The sequence below is a fragment of the Dipteris shenzhenensis genome, chromosome 6 (genome assembly GCF_047967505.1).
Source record: "Dipteris shenzhenensis isolate YYH24624 ecotype China chromosome 6, Dip_SZ_1.0, whole genome shotgun sequence".
NCBI lineage: Eukaryota > Viridiplantae > Streptophyta > Polypodiopsida > Gleicheniales > Dipteridaceae > Dipteris > Dipteris shenzhenensis.
This window is the reverse complement of record NC_141601.1, coordinates 44,187,754-44,204,114: the sequence shown is the minus strand read 5'-3', so window position 1 is coordinate 44,204,114 and position 16,361 is coordinate 44,187,754. Positions and strand designations below refer to the sequence as shown.

The following is a 16,361-nucleotide window of genomic DNA, read 5'->3' as shown; positions in this document are numbered from 1 at the left end:
TGACGTTGTTGATTGTAGTTCTCTTGTAAATCCATTGAGTTGGGATTGTGTTCATCACATGTGGATGGTTGGTGGGGAATTAGATGCTAAATGTTTATGGCATGCATTGGTGGTACCCAAGGTTGGAATGTGGGTAGAGACCTTGGTCTAAGTTCTTGTGAAGGATTGAGAGTGGTAAAAAAGCATGGGATGACGTGGCTGATTTTTGGAGAAGAGGAGTATGCATGCAACGTGCTACGTGATGGAAGAAGAGTTTTCTAGATGGTGAGTTGGAGTTATGTGGAGAAGGTGGCTGGAGAATGATCTTGAAGGGAGCGCGTGTCGCTACTGGAGAAAAAAGCTCGTGGAGGGATTCTGGGCTGGCAGGGGGCATCATTACTACACAAGCTGAAGCGCAGGAGGAGACTGAAACCGGCCTCTAATCACTCAGAGGGCAGTGGAACTAAACCTTTAATCACTTCAGCACTTATTTACAGCTCACAAAGCATATATCACAACCATTAACCATTGCATGATCACCATTTGGCATTTACCCATTTGTTCACAAACAAAACCATTGAAAAAGGGATGGAGGCTAGAATGCCCCTGCTCGACAAACATAGACAAGTGCACCCGATTGGCCCCAAACACCGTGGCGCCCCTTTCGGTATTTCTTTATATTTCACATTGAAATGATTACAAGTTACATCTGGGAGACCTTCCTTGCAACTGAGCAAGCAGCCCCAATTCACTGAGCCTTCGCAAGGCTTTCAAGCATAGAACACCATCACATAAGTACACTTAACCCATAGGCTCAACCCAAAGGCATTCTCTTTTCCGAGTGCAATTCCATTGGTTGTCCTGATGCAATCACACTGCACCCCAGCTGCACTCTCTTTGAGTGGTTTCCAGATGGCATTCACAAAGCTTTTCAAAGCTCCAAAATAAAATCAGCAAAGTACCCAACCAAAGAAGCACTTCTGTCGCGAAGAAGTGGAAGTTCTTGGGCTCAAAAGAAGCGTGCTTCAGAGAGGAATGCATTGAGAAGGTTTTGGAGAAGTTTCATCGTTGGAAAGTCCTCCAAAACTGAGAAAAACCAGTCAACCAGTGCGTGGGACCACTCGAAATTCAACAGAAAGCTGTAGCTTCGCAAGAAGAGAGGCCCAGGAGGCTGTAGAAGCAAAGAGGTCCAGAAAAAGCCACTTTTGCAAATTCGATCAGCAAAAGAAGTGCTCACCTCTGCCCGTTCTACCAAACGCACGCAGGGAAAAGCATATCACTACGAAGGGGAGGTAGAGGGGAAGCCATCGGGCCAAACAGAAGTCGAGGAATCCAAATGGGTGAGGAGTTCTGAAGAAAAACGGAATTCAGCTGAAGGAGGCTGAAAAACCAGTCCAAAATCTCAACAAAGGGACAAGATGAAAGAGAAAGCCACACATGTGAAGTTTAGAAGGCCCAGGAAGGTCCAGGAATGGCAAAGGAGCATGTTGATGGCACTAGAGTCACCTGGAACTCTAGGGGGGCCACTGAAGGTACATGGCCCTCTAGGGGGCCCATTAAAAATGCCACATCATCATTTCCCAACAACCACTCTTTTAATTCCTTGGAATGCCTTTGGACCTAGGGATTAATTACGCTTATGTGCTAAGCACCATGCCGCGTTTAATTACACATTATTAAGCCCACGCTTGGACTTTTAAAACCAAAGTTGTCACGGTCTTGTAGTACATTAAAGTACTTAGAATTTCATGCCCCCGTGACATTACCCCTCTCTTGAAACAGCAAACCACAGTTTGCTGCCCCAAAACACAGGAGCAAGCATGAAATATACCATGAAAGAGTATATAAGAAAGCCGCAGCTATAGTATACATAGACAGTGAAAATATGGCTAGGAGAGGCATGCATCCATCCATATACACTGCTCAAAATCTATGTGATCCTCAGCGATCAATAGTCAAGATGCATCAATATCATGAAGTCTCACAGCAGAAATACTATCAGCTCAGTATCTCGGATGAAACATATAGTGTCATCAAGCGACCTCATGAAATCACGGTGAGCCCGTCTGTCCTGAGGGAGTGGAGGTGCTACCCCCCTCTCGAACACCAAGTAATGCTCCAGACGCTCGCTCTGCTAAACTACTTGTAGGAGCCTGGACCGCAGTCGGCGGCTTTAACTGGAAAGCATCAAGGTAAAGCTGCAATATCCCAGGTGAATCTGCCAGTTCACCTTCCTCCATCCATTTCACATCAAGTGATGGGTAATTTTGAAATTTTACCAAGTAGCGACGGATAACTTTACCCTTGAGCTTTCTATCTCTGTGTGCCAGAATCTGCTCTGGGACTAGAAGTTCATCCTGTTCTTCCACTTCAGGCTGTACCTTATCAGGTAAATCCTCAGGAACATCTCCATGATATTGCTTTAACAAGCTCACATGAAAGGCATTATGTATCTTCCAATGCGGAGGCAACTTCAGCCTATAAGCTACCTTGTTTATCTTTTTAGAAACCTGGAAAGGACCATAGTAACGCATGTTCAGCTTTGTGTACAACCTTTCCTTGCCTTTCTTATTTTTCAGCCTTGCCTTCTGAAAACGCAGCAAAACCCAATCACCTTCTGTGAATACCAATTCCCTGCGGTGCTTATCTGCTGCTCTTTTCTGCTTGTCCCGACTTCTTTGCAAGGCATATTTGATCTTCTTGTAAGCCTCTTCAAGGCTTTCCACAAAACAATTAGCTTCGAAGATTTTCTCTTTCGTATGCAAAATGAGAGGTATCTTCCTGGCACCTTCCACTATTTCAAAAGGTGCTTTACCTGTGGATGTGTGCACCCTGTTATTGTAAGCATATTCCAGCAAAGGCAAATAATGCTTCCATTTGCTTTTGTGGTCTGAGACATAGCTTTTAAACATATCCAAGATGGTAGAGTTTTCTTGCTCTGATTGTCCATCGGAACAAGGGTGAAAAGATGACGAAAAATTCAGCGTAGTGCCCATATTTTCAAACAGCCCTCTCCAAAAGAGGCGGGTCATCCTCGGATCTCTATCACTGATTATGGATTCAGGCATCCCATGATACTTGAAGACATGCTGCAGAAACAATTTGGCCATTTGATCTGCTGCAATTTTCTTTCTTATTGGCACAAAGTGGGCTTGTTTGCTAAACCTGACAAATTATTGTCCACAATCTATCATGTCCAGTAGGAGTACGTGGAAGATCAAACACAAAATCCATAGTTATGCTTTGCCATGGTCTATCCGGAATTGGCAAAGGGTGTAACAACCCAGGTGCCTTCTGCCTGTCAAACTTTACTTTTTGACAAACCATGCATGTTCTCACATATTTTTCCACATCTTTCCTCAAAGATGGCCAATAAAAGTATTGCTCCATTGCTGTAATTGTTGCTGTAATATGGAGGAGCATGACTTTCCATTATGAATTTCTTTCGCATCTGATCAGTGGTGGCAGAGTCGTCCATGCATCAAAATAAAACCCTCTTTCAACATATAGTGATCATGCTTGTAAGAGCTCAATGGCAGCAAAACATCCCAAAACCTCTGGGTGTAATCATCAAGATTATTGCAAAGTTTGTATGACAAGTCATGCTAGTGTGAAAGTACTTCCACTTTTCTAGATGGTGAGTTGGAGTTACGTGGAGAAGGTGGCTGGGGAATGATCCTGAAGGGAGCACGCGTCGCTACTGGAGAAAAAAGCTCGTGGAGGGATTCTGGACTGGCAGGGAGCATCACTACTACACAAGGTGAAGCACAGGAGGAGACGGGAGGCTGGTGAGCTCTGGGGAGGAGAGCTCGTAGGCACGGGGGTAGTGAAGGCAGTCTAAGTAGAGTATGTGGGGAAATCCGGCTGGGAGGGGTTTTGGATTGCGGTTGGAAGCACTTTGGTAGGGGGAGAGCATATACCATGAGAAAAAGAGAAGCTGTGTGATGGCGCTGCTTTCCAGTGGCCTATTGCTTTACTGGGAGATCCTGGGTTAGGGAGGTGTGCAAGCATGCAAAAGAAGGTCGTGAGACTCTCTGCTGTGAGTTTTTTGAACGGGAGTTTGGCTATTACCTTGGAAGCACCTGGACGGTGGAGGCATCGCTACTACACGAGTTGGAGAGACCTTGGCTACGAGGAGCTTTGGGAGTTGGGGCGTCGTTAGTATGCAAGCCAGGGAGATCCTTGGACGATGCGGGTGGTGCAATAAGAGCGCAGGCTGGTCATCACGTGGACTGATGGATGGTGAAGGCTTCTGAAGGGCGAGGTGGCGGCTGTGAGGTGGAAAACCTTGAAAGAGGCGGGAGCTTCATCAGCTCTATGATCAAGAAGAAAAGGAGGTCAGCTAGCTGTAGCAAGCTGAGGGGGTATTTTCGTTGTAAATGAACCAGAGGTGGTTCTACAAGGAGTTAGTAAGTTTGTGAGTTGCAGCAAGCACTGTGTCTTGTATATATAGTCGTGGTTCTATTGTAGATGGCCACAAGAATAAGAGAAAGGGATACAAAACGCGACCAAGGTGGCTAAGAAGAGAGAAGAAGTCCCATGCTCGATTTGCAGGAGTAGATGACTCGTCTCCAGCCCGTATTGTTGCCTTTTGACGAGCTCGTGTGTATGCTTGATGTTGTGGAAAGCCGTTCATGAATCTTGCTATGGTTCAAAGGCAGTTCGACTTTGGGTAATGAGAGTTGATAGCTCACTTCATGCTGTTCAGTGCCGGGGGATTGTGTGAGATTTTAGCAACTGATGGTGTTCTAGTGTGGGCTTCTCTCACAAGTTATCAGTGGTTGGTCGTGCTGAGAAGGCAGATGGTGTCTTGCCTTTACATTGAGTTTATTGTAATTCTCTAAGGCAGTGGGATGCTGATAGAAGGTATCTGAGTCCTTATGGGCAGTGGTGTGTGAGTGGAAGAGAAACTGCAATTATGGATGATCATGTGAAGGAGGCGGGCTGCATCATTACTAGTGCTTGTTGATGATCTTTGGGAAAGATATAATAAGATTTTTGACCGTGGTCACTTTGTGGGTGGTTGTCCGGTGAGTTGTGGGATTGGATGCATTATGAATCTGAATGCTTTGTGAGTTATTGAGGGAAGTTCAGAAGGAGAGCTTGTGTTGAGCTGTGTAATCCACTGGGTTGTTTAGGTTGTTTGGCGCCGGAGGAAATGTGGTGAGTGTATGAATTGAGTATAAAGGGGTATAGAGACAAGGATGTCAAATGAATGCCTTTTACCTTCTGATAGTGTTATTTAGTTGTTTTAAATGTGGATGAGGGTGGCTGTGACAACGGATTAGGCTCTACTGCTTTTGTCCATCCACCGTTGTTGGGGGGGGGGTTCTCCAACCAGGGGCTCTTGTAGCTGCTCCTTCGCGGGTGTCTCTCGAAGTGCTCTCTCTCTCTCTCTCCCCCTCTCTCCCCCCCCCCCCTCCGTCTAGCCCGTTGCCTACGCCAGTTTGCTTGTTTTTTTTTTCTTTTTTACCTAGTCTATTCTCCCTCGGAAGGTGTCACCCAAGAGGTTTGAGACTCCTACTGCTCCTGTCCAAGGGGGTGCTGGGCCCTGGCCTGCTAACTCTACCTACCCTGCGGAGTGGGGGGAGAGGAGCCCTGCCTTGGCCAGGGGGCAGTCTCTGACTAAATGACCCATATGCCTGCAACACAGACATTGGCCTGGTAACCCATAATCTCCACTCTCTGACAAAGTGTATCCCCCTCAAGGGTCTCGAGAAGGATCAACTTTGGGAGGGACTCTGGACTCCCAACCACCAATCTGATGCTGGGGACTCCGTCATATGCTACCACTGATGCTGCCAAATCTGGCGGGGACTCCATCACCGTGCCAAACGATCTACGAATGGAAGGGAGGATGGCTCTGTATTCCTTTGGGAGCCCTAGGAAGCGGAGTGTCATCGGGAATTGGGGAACATGGTGTGTCGTGTCCATGTCCTCCACTGTAAAGCCATGGTACCAATGGAAGAGGTACACCAAATGCAGGCTAAGGAGGATGGGGCTCTGCTCCACAAGTGTCAAGGCGGTAGCGGGGAGCTCATCTGGATGAGGGAGACGCCTCTTCCGTAGATGGTGACCTCCCGAATGTGGTCGCCCTCTAGTGCCAAGCTCACCTAGATCCACTCTCACTTGTCTCCTTGTGGGTGTGAGGCCCACAATTCTGCCCATGGCTACCTTGTCCTAGAGGGACTGAACTGCATGCTGCACTTGTTGCTTGTCGGCTAGTGAAAGAATGACCTTAACAGCTGTGGGATTCGAGGGTGCTGCCATAGAGCCCCTGTGGCCAAGACCAAGGGTCACCACCAAGACTTTCTTTCTTCGAACAAGCACAAAAACTCCCACGTACAAGAAGGGGAAAAGAAAAAGAAAGGCCACCTAGATGGTGGGCAGGGAAGCTGCCTCACTCCCAAGAAAGGCTAGGGAGAGCCCTTGAAGAAAGAGGCACCTCGAAGAAGACCCAGCGACCCAAACCCGAACACACTCAGGGCCTCAAGGACGATGGAGGAGTCGAGAGAGGGTTGCAAGGCTGCAAGGAGATCCTTGAAAAAGAAATAAAGGGCCCAGCCTGCTTCCTGGGACTGTACCTGCCCACAAATGGGCTTTGAGCAGCACGGGTTGCTCACTAAAGCAACACAGAAGAAAGAAGGGCGTGGGAGGAGGGCGAGAAGGGAGGGAGGAGGAGAAGAATGAAGACGAGGAGGAGACAGGGGAGAGGAAGGAGGCGGAGAAGGGGTGGGATGCAGGCGGGAAGGTGGCGGGGGAGGAGGAGGGAGGGGAGGCGGAGAAGGAGGGCAAAATGGAGGTGGAGAGGTGGTGGGGGAGGAGGCAGAGAGAAGGTGGGGGGATGGCGTGGGGAGGAGGCGAGAGATGGTGGGGAGAGGAGGTGGGAGATGGCGGGGAGAGGAGGCAGAGAGATGGCGGGGGAAGGAGGGGGGAGATGTTGGGGAGAGGAGGGGAGGAAGGAGGCGGGAGAAGGCAAGGAGAAGAGGCGGGGAAGGAGGTGGAAGATGCGGGGAAAGGAGGAGGCAGAAGAGGGCTGGAGAGAGGAGGGAGGAGGGAGAAGGCGGAGAGGGTGGGCAACGGGAGCAGCCAAAGCTTTGCAAATACGATTGTGGCAATTTTTGCATGTATCCCACTTTTGGTCACATAGACTAGTTTGGTTTTTAGGACTCTTTGATCTTTGCTTCTTACCTTTGTTTTGTAATTGAAGTAAAGATTTGTAAGGTAGGGTGTATTCAACCCTTATGAAGTTATACAATGTATTCTGTGTTGGGCTAATACATACTTTTGGTTTTTTGAAGCTCTCCTTTGTGATCATTGCTTAAGCATGTTATGATTTCAATACCATAATTAGTTTTATAATGCACAACATGAACGTAAAATTCAGTGTGGGCTTCTTTGCTTTTAGGAAGCATGTCATGTTTCTTGGGGCAGTTATTTTTTGCAATCACTCTTTTTGTGTATAATGGTAGTGTGATTTATTTGATAAAATTTATCAAAGTTTCTTGTATCATGCAAAACTAGAAAAGGAGCAATCACTATGTTGAAATGTAATTATTTTGTTCTCCACATTTTGTGATCAGGGTTTTCACGGATGTTGCAAAGAGAACACAAGGTACTGCAGGGGATGCAGGTGATTGGAAAGAAGTTGAGGTGAACATAGTGTACCTTCTTATCACCTTTTCTTTTCAAACATCAGGAAACCTATAGGCACACGTGATGAGCATAAATTTTGACTTCCCAGAACATGATGGGTTTGGCACCTTTGGTTTGTAATTGTCCACATCTTCATATATTTGTAAAGCGGTACTCAATTGAATACTTTTTCTTGTTATTTTTGCATTCTTAATCCATTGCATATTATTTTTAAAAATGTTCTTTGTTTTTGAATGTGTATGTTTCTGTAATGTATGCGGGTCATTCAGTTAGGACAGGTGTTTTACTGCTTGCTGGCCTTACCCTGTTTTCCTGGTTTTATTTTTTAATATTTGACTTGGACTGCTCCAGGATTTTAATGACATGAAGCATTTGCGTAGGTATTGATGGGGAATTACTCATTAAGTTGTGTTCAGTTAGCACATTCACTAGCTTTTTTAGTTAGCCTTTCACATCTTTCCTTATTACAGTAGTTAATTGGTTAAGTCCTCTCGCTTTGTCAGCATAGAGATATTGCAGTTTGGTACTTGGTTTCATAGGATTGGTAGATCGCCTTTTTGTCATTGCTGGGTTGTGAGAGCACATAGAGTTGTAGTATCTGTGGTCCATACACAGGATAACATCCTTTGGAAAGGATCCTTAATTTTTAAAATTTTATTATATCATGAAATACACTTCTGTTAAGCATGAAAGAAATAGCAGAGACATGGCATTTCCAGACAGAATCCTGGCTCTTATTAGGTTTTCCATTTGCTCATACTTTTCATGCTCCGCATGATGTATCTATGCCTTGGATTTCTTCTCAAAGCCGACTTATCGCAATGAGGAAAAGGTGCAAAAGTTATCCAAAAAGACACTCATAAAATTTCTCTGGAAAAGGTCCAGTGATTGCCACCTTTTCTTCTCCCATTTTTGTTTGAGGGCAATAATCCATGAGTCAAGAGAGAAGTACATTGGGTTTGAGAAGACCAACCTTACGTCCCCCAATCAAAATAAAATTTAGAGGGTGTAATGATACCATGTCCAACCACAAGGGGAAGAAAAGAATCTGAAATTGAACCTCCCTAGTGCCCAAAGCAGGAGACGAAAGGTATGATCAAAAAGCTGTTTACCTGACTTTGCACAAGCTTTAACATCTCCTTATTCCATGGAGAAGGACTTTGATGAATGCCTCATGTAAAAGTCGGTGTAATCCCAGAATAGTGTCTAGCTCCCCTATCATTTAAGGCAAATATGTAGTTTGTTGAACAAACTGAGGTAAAGCTGCAGGGATTTTCATAACTTTCTATGGATTAATCAGTATACTCAGCTATTGATAAGTTTCTTTGCCCGAGATATCTATACTTGTCCCACGCTGTAGAAGCCTCATCTAGTGGTAGAATATGTTTTGGAACTCTAGTTTGAAATTTTGCCAGGTATCTAGAGTCGCACAATCCTTCTGGTGTTTAATCCACCATCTATCTGCAGCTTCCATAAACATGTGAATGGCTTCTCGGATTATCATTATGTCATTATGGACTTCACAAATAGAGAACGCCTCATCTTATTTGTTGAAGCCACTCTTCGATGAAATACGAGTTCTTGTCAAACATCCTTTCCATATATCTCCATTCTATTATTTTCTATATTAAAAAGGAAGTTTATCTTAATATGCATTAATTTTCAAAAACCCTAAAATCGGATAAATGTCCAATGTTGTTGCCTAGGTATTGTGAACCATTCCTAATACTAAAGCTCGAAAGATTTTGTAGGAATAGTTTACCACTGCCTACACTCCTCAACAGAATGGCATGGCAAAGTGGAAGAACATACATCTAATTGAGGCAGCCAGGTCTATGCTCAACGCATGGGTATGCCAAACATCTTTTGGCAGAATCAGTCTTTATAGCTGCAGATGTGCGTTGAAGAACACTACACCCTATGAGACTTGGTAAAAAAGGAGGTGCAGTGTCATTCATTTGAGAGTTTTTGGCTATATCTGTTATACAATGTTTTAAAACAACAAAGGCAGAAGTTGGACTATAAAGCAGAAAAATGTATTTTCATTAGGTCTAGTGAGCAAAGCAAAGGGAGATTACAAATGTAACCCTCATGATGCATGTGTTGGATAATGATGACCTTAGAGTTTTACCCAAGCAGGCAAGACAAGCATGTGCATTGAAGGAATGCCATGAGATAGGGAATGTATGCTATTGTTAAGAATGACACTTGGAAACTTGAGGACCTTCCAGGGGAAAACTGTGGCAGGATGCAATTGGATGTACAAAAGTACAAGGCAACACTACTTGCCTAAGGGTACTCCTAGAACGAAGGGGTAAACTTCAAAGAGACTTTTCACTAGTGATAAAGTCTACTACCATGAGAATAATGCTTTCCATGGCAACACATTTCTTATGGCCTTTATGGTAGATGGATCAAAAGATCCTTTTTCAATGGCGATTTGGATGAGGAGTTTGATATGGATTAGCGACCTCACTTTGTGCAGAAGGGCCAAGAACAAAAGCTTGCAAGATCCACAAATCACTTCTGGGCTTAAGCAAGGGCCCGGGTTGTGGTACAGAAAGATAGATGCCTCATCAATAGGTTTGGCATGAAAAGTACCATGTGGTTAATCAGTTCAAGTTACAGCAGTATTGCACGTTCACGGTAATGACAAACAGGGTAGCAGTCCCAAGGCTAGCATATAGTTCTAACTGTATGTTGTTCCCTTCAATGGATGCAGGTATCAAGCCAGAACTTTGGAGCATTGAATGGATATGATGTGTCCAATTTTCGCTTCTTTCAGATTGCTGCTCCTCTTTGTCATATTCTAACTCATGCAAATTGTTATCTGGATTAGAAGTCCCTTTATGTGAAAAATGTACTTCCACTGTTATACACAAGTTCTCCTTATGTGTTTTACAGAGTGTTTGTTTAGGACTACAGTTTGTTTCTGAAATTGTTCATAGTACATCAGTATGTACTCTTGATTCTACTTTATAGAACTTTAGTTGAACAGGAGATTGGATTAATCTCCAAAGATTGGCATAGTCCATTATGGCCCGGAGATATCATTCCACCCACTCAGTTTGTTCGTCATCTTGGTTACCCTTTGGGGTGGGAACTCACTCGCCGATAACAAACTGATTGGGTTTTGGCTAAGCTTCGAAAAAAGCTTTAGTATTGGAAACTGGCAACCTGGCCTTTGCACGTTCGTCTTCGAATAGTGCAGTCCATCCTTGTGGTATATATTCAAATTTACTTGCCATTGATCATGTTCACTAAGGCAGATCTTACGTCTTTTATATCTGTCTTTATGGAAATCTTCTGGCGATCCAAACATGGCAAAAAAAGTCTCAGGCTGCTTTCGATGCATCACATTTGTTCTCCCAAGATGCATGGTGGATTGAACATCACGGATATTCATGTGCATATTCTTGCCCACAGGAGGAAAATGTGCTGCAATTTCTGCAAGGTGATCAGCCTTGGGCTCTTATGATTAGGACTCTGGTCACTCATATCAGTATCTTTGCGTTTGGTGATTGGCAACTCGATCACTAGGATTTCTTTTTTGGCTACACTGATGGCACTTTGCCTGGCTACCCTTTCGTCTCCCGCTTGCTTCTTGACTGGAAGCCTGTTCTTTCTCATTTGGAATGGAATGGACGGCAATCTTTGCTTGGGAATTCTTTGAGAGCTGAAAGCATTCACTGGTCGAAAGTCTTTCAGCCTCCCTTGGCTTTACAAAAACCTCGACGTTCCTACTTTGTCTCGTTTCAAAGCATCACCTCGGTTGCTGATGCTATAGATGATGCTAGTATTGTGCTCTCCTTTTCTCTAGCAACCACTACATATGGATTGGGCTCTCATTATCGTCCTTTGTGGCGACAAATTACTTCTATGCTTTCGTCTTTTGTTTCGATTCCTCCTTTGGAACTCTAAGACCGGTTGGAAGATTGGACTTTGACTTCTCTAGGGTTCTTTTCTCGTCCTTTGCGGCTATCTCAGATTACTGTATCTGCATTGTATAAAATCTTTTTGCCTCAACCTTGGGTTTCAGAGAGAGGTGATTCTGTTTGGCGAACGCATCGCCCAACCAAGTGGTGGAGGAAAAGATTACAGCAACTTTGGGCCTATAAAGTACCGCTTCGGCAACAGGTTTTCTTTTGGCGAGTTCTTTTGGGAGTGCTTCCATCTGGACAGCTATTAGCTCATCGACACATTGCTCTTGCACTTTGCCACAGATGTTCTGCTTCTTCGGAGACAGTGCCTCACTTGTTTTTGCATTGTCCGTGCTCTCATGAGTTTTTTGATCTACTTCGACAGCGCCTGCGAGCGAGATTCCCATCTGTTCCGTTTGGGAAGTTCTTCTGGCTATTTGGGTTTCATCCATCCAGACCGGAGTTTCATCTTTTCTTCGTTTGGGTTCACTACTGGGCACTATGGACTTTATGGACATATAGGAATTGTAAAGTCTTTGGTGATCCTACTTTCTCTCTGTTTGGCTTTTTTAGGCATTCTCTACAGCAATCTTTCTTTGATTGCTTGCACACCCGCTGCATAGATCATGAGGTCTTTTTGGCATATACTGAAATTTTCAGTTGATGTAATTGTAGCACCTTATTTTGAGGTTGCTACTCATATAATATAATCAAAAGATTTCACCAAAAAAAAAAAAAAAGTGTGTGTGTGTGTGTGTGTGTGTGTGATGTTCTTATTTTCTCTGGTCCAAAGGAATATGCCATGTGAATGATGTGCTAGATGCTGCTGGTATGGTGATTTTTTTCCTACAGTTGTCAGGTAGTATGCTTTGGGGCAGCGTTATAGGCCTTTATGGTTTTTATTATCACAATTGCTCCATGACTTTCAGCCAATACCTCATCTTGAGATTGTTGACCACCTGGAGGATTGAGTTCTTCAATCGGTTGATCATGTTCGCCGAGCACTACCATTAGCTAATATCACGGTTGCTGCATCTTTGTACATGACATGTATCTAGTCTATAATGCGCACTTCAAGGTGGTGGAGGAAAAGATTGCAGCACATTTGGGCCTCCCAACTTCCTCTTTGGCAAAAGTTTTTCTTGTGGCATGTTTTCCTTGGATTTCTTCCTTATGGACAGATTTTGGCTCCTCGTCATATTGCTTCTGCCACTTGTCAATGATGTCGCTCCTTGAGGGAGTCTATGCCTCATCTCGTTGGGCGTTGCCCAGGTTCTCTGATTTCTTACTTTTCGTAGCAAAGGCTCCAGGCTCGTTTTCCCATGCTTGCTTTGGCAAGCAATTTTGGCTATTTGGTTTTCATCCTATAAGGCAGGGATATGATCTTCTCTTTTGTTGGATTCGTTATTGGGCGCTATGGACCCTATGGAAAGACCGCAATCACCGGGTCTTTGGTGATCCCTCATTAGCTAAGTATCAGGACTGTTGCGCATCTTTATGGCAATCATTTTATGATTGTCTACAGGCATGGAATCTGGATTATTCTACCTTCTTGTCATATAATGCTATCTTTTGATGTTTGTAATTGGCTGTCCCTCTCTTTGGGACTGATTTTTGTAATATAATGACAAGGATTTCACCCCAAAAAAAAAGTGTGTGTGCGCGCGTGTGTGTGAGAGAGAGAGAGAGAGAGAATTGAGAGCAAGAATCAAAGAGAGGGAGAGCACACTTGCATGATTGGAAATCCCAGTATTGATTTTGTGAGGCATGTATGCAGGGTGCATGGGTCATAAGGCCTAGAAACATTTCTCCTCTTGCTGTGGTACACTTTACTGGTGGTGTGTTCGTAGGTGCTGCTCCCCAGCTAACATATCGACTTTTTCTCGAGCGGCTTGCAGAGAGGTGCTCCCCCGGGAGAGAGACATTTTCTTTGTGGGGAATGTACTTTTAGCATGTTCCACCCCCTGATTCTTTTTAGCTTTAATGAAGTGTTGATGACCTACTCTAATTTCAAGGCTGTAAGATCATCGTTTTCAGTTGAACCAATTAATAAGTCAAGATTTCCTTTGTTCCAGTTTCTTATTGATACAGTCTTGGTTCCCTGATGTACGTTTATTATCACGTTGCTACTTTTTATGCTCATTGGCTTTCATTCTACCCAGTTGTCTTGTACTAGAAAGTTGTTCCCAATAGGCAGAGACTGTGCCTTATTTGTAAGTTGTAACTATAGCTAAACCATATTTTGCCCTAAAGCTATCAATTCTTACCAGATTCTTTTTGTCTGCTGCTGTCTGATTTCACATATCCTGGTCCTTATTTTTGTATGTTGGTCATGTTGTCTCTGTTTATACTCATTCTCTTTGTTCTCATACTTCTTCTATATATGTTGTCTTTTTATTTTTGGCTTACTACTACACCCTTTGTCCTGGCTTTGCTTTATGCATACTTGTAATTCCGGACAATCCACCTTTATGTATGCAAAGGTCCTAATTGGTACTATTGTAGCATGCAAGTTTTGTCATGATCAATGTGTGTCACTACAGAGCATTTGAATGATTGGGGTTACCAGACCTTGCCATCAGGTGGTATGTCTTTTGCATTGATGTTGCAGCTTAATTGCTTAAGTTATGGGATATTTTTTTAAAGAGATCACAGCTTGAAATTGCATTTCTCCATACTGGCACAGTTTATGCTCTCTCCTTTTGTATGCATGGTAGGCTGAAGGTGTTTGGATTTTACGGTCAGGCTAAACTCTTATCACTCCTTACAGAGGTTTTTTAGTTATTGCAACACCATTTGCTAGTGGGTTTGACCATCTGCGAATTGCTGACGAAGTGCAATTCAAGTTTGACCGCTGCATCAGGGTCATCCGCGATGCTAATGTGAGCTGATTTCTGGTCCTCATTGTGATACTCTTTCATTCCTTTTTTTGGGGGGGAGGGGGAGGGAGTGGGGCGAAAGGATTGTTTCGCTAATGAAGATTGAAATTATGGATTTGTATCCTGTAAAAATTTCATTTGGTCTTGTACCAAAATATCATGTTCTCACAACACTCCACTCACCATCTAGGGCTATCGATGTCCATAAAGCTGAATACAGATATGTCCTTGATTGTGCATGCGCTTGACATAACCTGCAGCATGTCTTGAAAGTCTATATTAAAGAATGCAGGGTAGACTCTTATATAAGATCGACTGGCTTTTGCTGATTGGATAGTTTTAGGAGATGTCTTATAGTGATAGATAAATTCATATTTTTTAAATTCATGTAAGTTTTCTTTGCTGTCCCCAATTTGAAAGTAGTACAAGGCTGAGTTGCTCCCTAGCTGTACAGGGAATGTATCTTAGTAAACCTTCCAAAGCCCACCAACTTGTCTGCTAACAAATCAACAGATCACATGTGTAAATTCCCCCAAACCTTGAAAACCATATTCAAATAATGAAGTCATACGTACCAGCAGAACATGTCAACTGTCACTCTGTTTGAGAGCAAAAACAAACTTTAGTGTTAGTAGTTCACCACAACGATGTTACCCATTTGTCGTGTTGTCGCAATTATATGCGCTACTGATTTGTCACACTGCTTTGGGGACCTAGGATTAGTTCTAACTGTCCTAGCTGTTCTAACTAGGCACTACTAGGCCTTAGGGTCACTAACCCCACTAAAAAATGACCACTGCCTTACTCCTATCTTGCTAACCCAAGGCATCCCCCTAGGGGTAATATTACATCATACTATCATTGATGTAATTATATGCATTACTGTTTGGAAATTGAAGTCTGGAGAGACCAAGATAAAATGTTCACAATTTGGCTTGATATCGTGGAGCAGTAAGAAATAAAGTTCTATTGCTATATCTTTCAGAAGCTGAATATAGAGCATCTACAAATATAGCCTGTGAGGCTCTTTGGTTGAGAAGGATCTTTATTGATACTTGTTCTTTTCTAAAGGATCAAACTCGACTATTTACTGATAACCAGAGCTCTAGCAAACTTGACAAGGGTTCTGTATTTCATTAAGGTGCAACATCACTTTATATGTGAAAAGATTTGAGCAATGAAATTGAACTGTATATTATTCGACGACGAAAGATCAAATGGCAGATATCGTTAACCAACCGTCTTGCCAGGTAAGCAAGAAACATTTTCCAGCACCATGTGTATAAAGCCTAATCCATTGCAGTGTTGGAAAAGTTAGTGATGAACTATGGAATTATTCCATTAAATCATCCTTGGGATGTTAGTATAATTAAAGTGGTATCCTAATCTTAGGTGCTACATTGGGTCACTCATTATGTTTTTCTGTGAATAGTGGTTAGATATTTTTAAGGGGTCACATGATGTGGCATAACCCCACATATAAATGGATGGAGGGGATGAGCGTCATATGGCATCATTCTACTGGTCTAACTCATGTGGCTTTGCCACATTTCACAGACGCAAAGCATTCACCATGACACTAACTCGAGAGCCTTGCTCCAGACTTGGCACACCAGGTCTGGACCCTGGCAGATTTGCAGCCAACCCGCTGCTGACCCCTACGCCTACTACTGACCTGAACCTGTACACCAGACTGTTCCACCCCCTTTCAGGCCTATAAATAGCCCATAAGGCCTGTGTATTGCAGCTTTCTGCTGGGGTCTTCTAGCCATATGGCTGGGCCACGATCTGCAGCCCACATAGCTGCCATTTTGCTGCTAATGCAGCTCTTGCAGATCCCCACGTGGCATCCTTCTTTCTTCTCTCAGATCAGAGTAAATGGCAGCTTTTTTTTCCCCATGTGGCAGCCCTGTTTTTCCTTCCTATG

At 43.7% G+C, this 16,361-nt stretch overlaps 1 protein-coding gene across 1 annotated transcript in view; it reads left to right on the top strand.

Moving 5' to 3' along the window:
- The window catches only part of LOC147901213 (Gut esterase (DUF1350)), a 72,511-nt gene that overhangs the window by 12,577 nt on the left and 43,573 nt on the right, over positions 1–16,361 (top strand). The window contains exons 2-4 of the mRNA XM_087375813.1: positions 7,563–7,632; positions 13,333–13,457; positions 14,326–14,437. Of these exons, the coding sequence (XP_087231939.1) occupies positions 7,563–7,632; positions 13,333–13,457; positions 14,326–14,437 (307 nt within the window). The remainder of the gene's footprint in view (positions 1–7,562; positions 7,633–13,332; positions 13,458–14,325; positions 14,438–16,361) is intronic.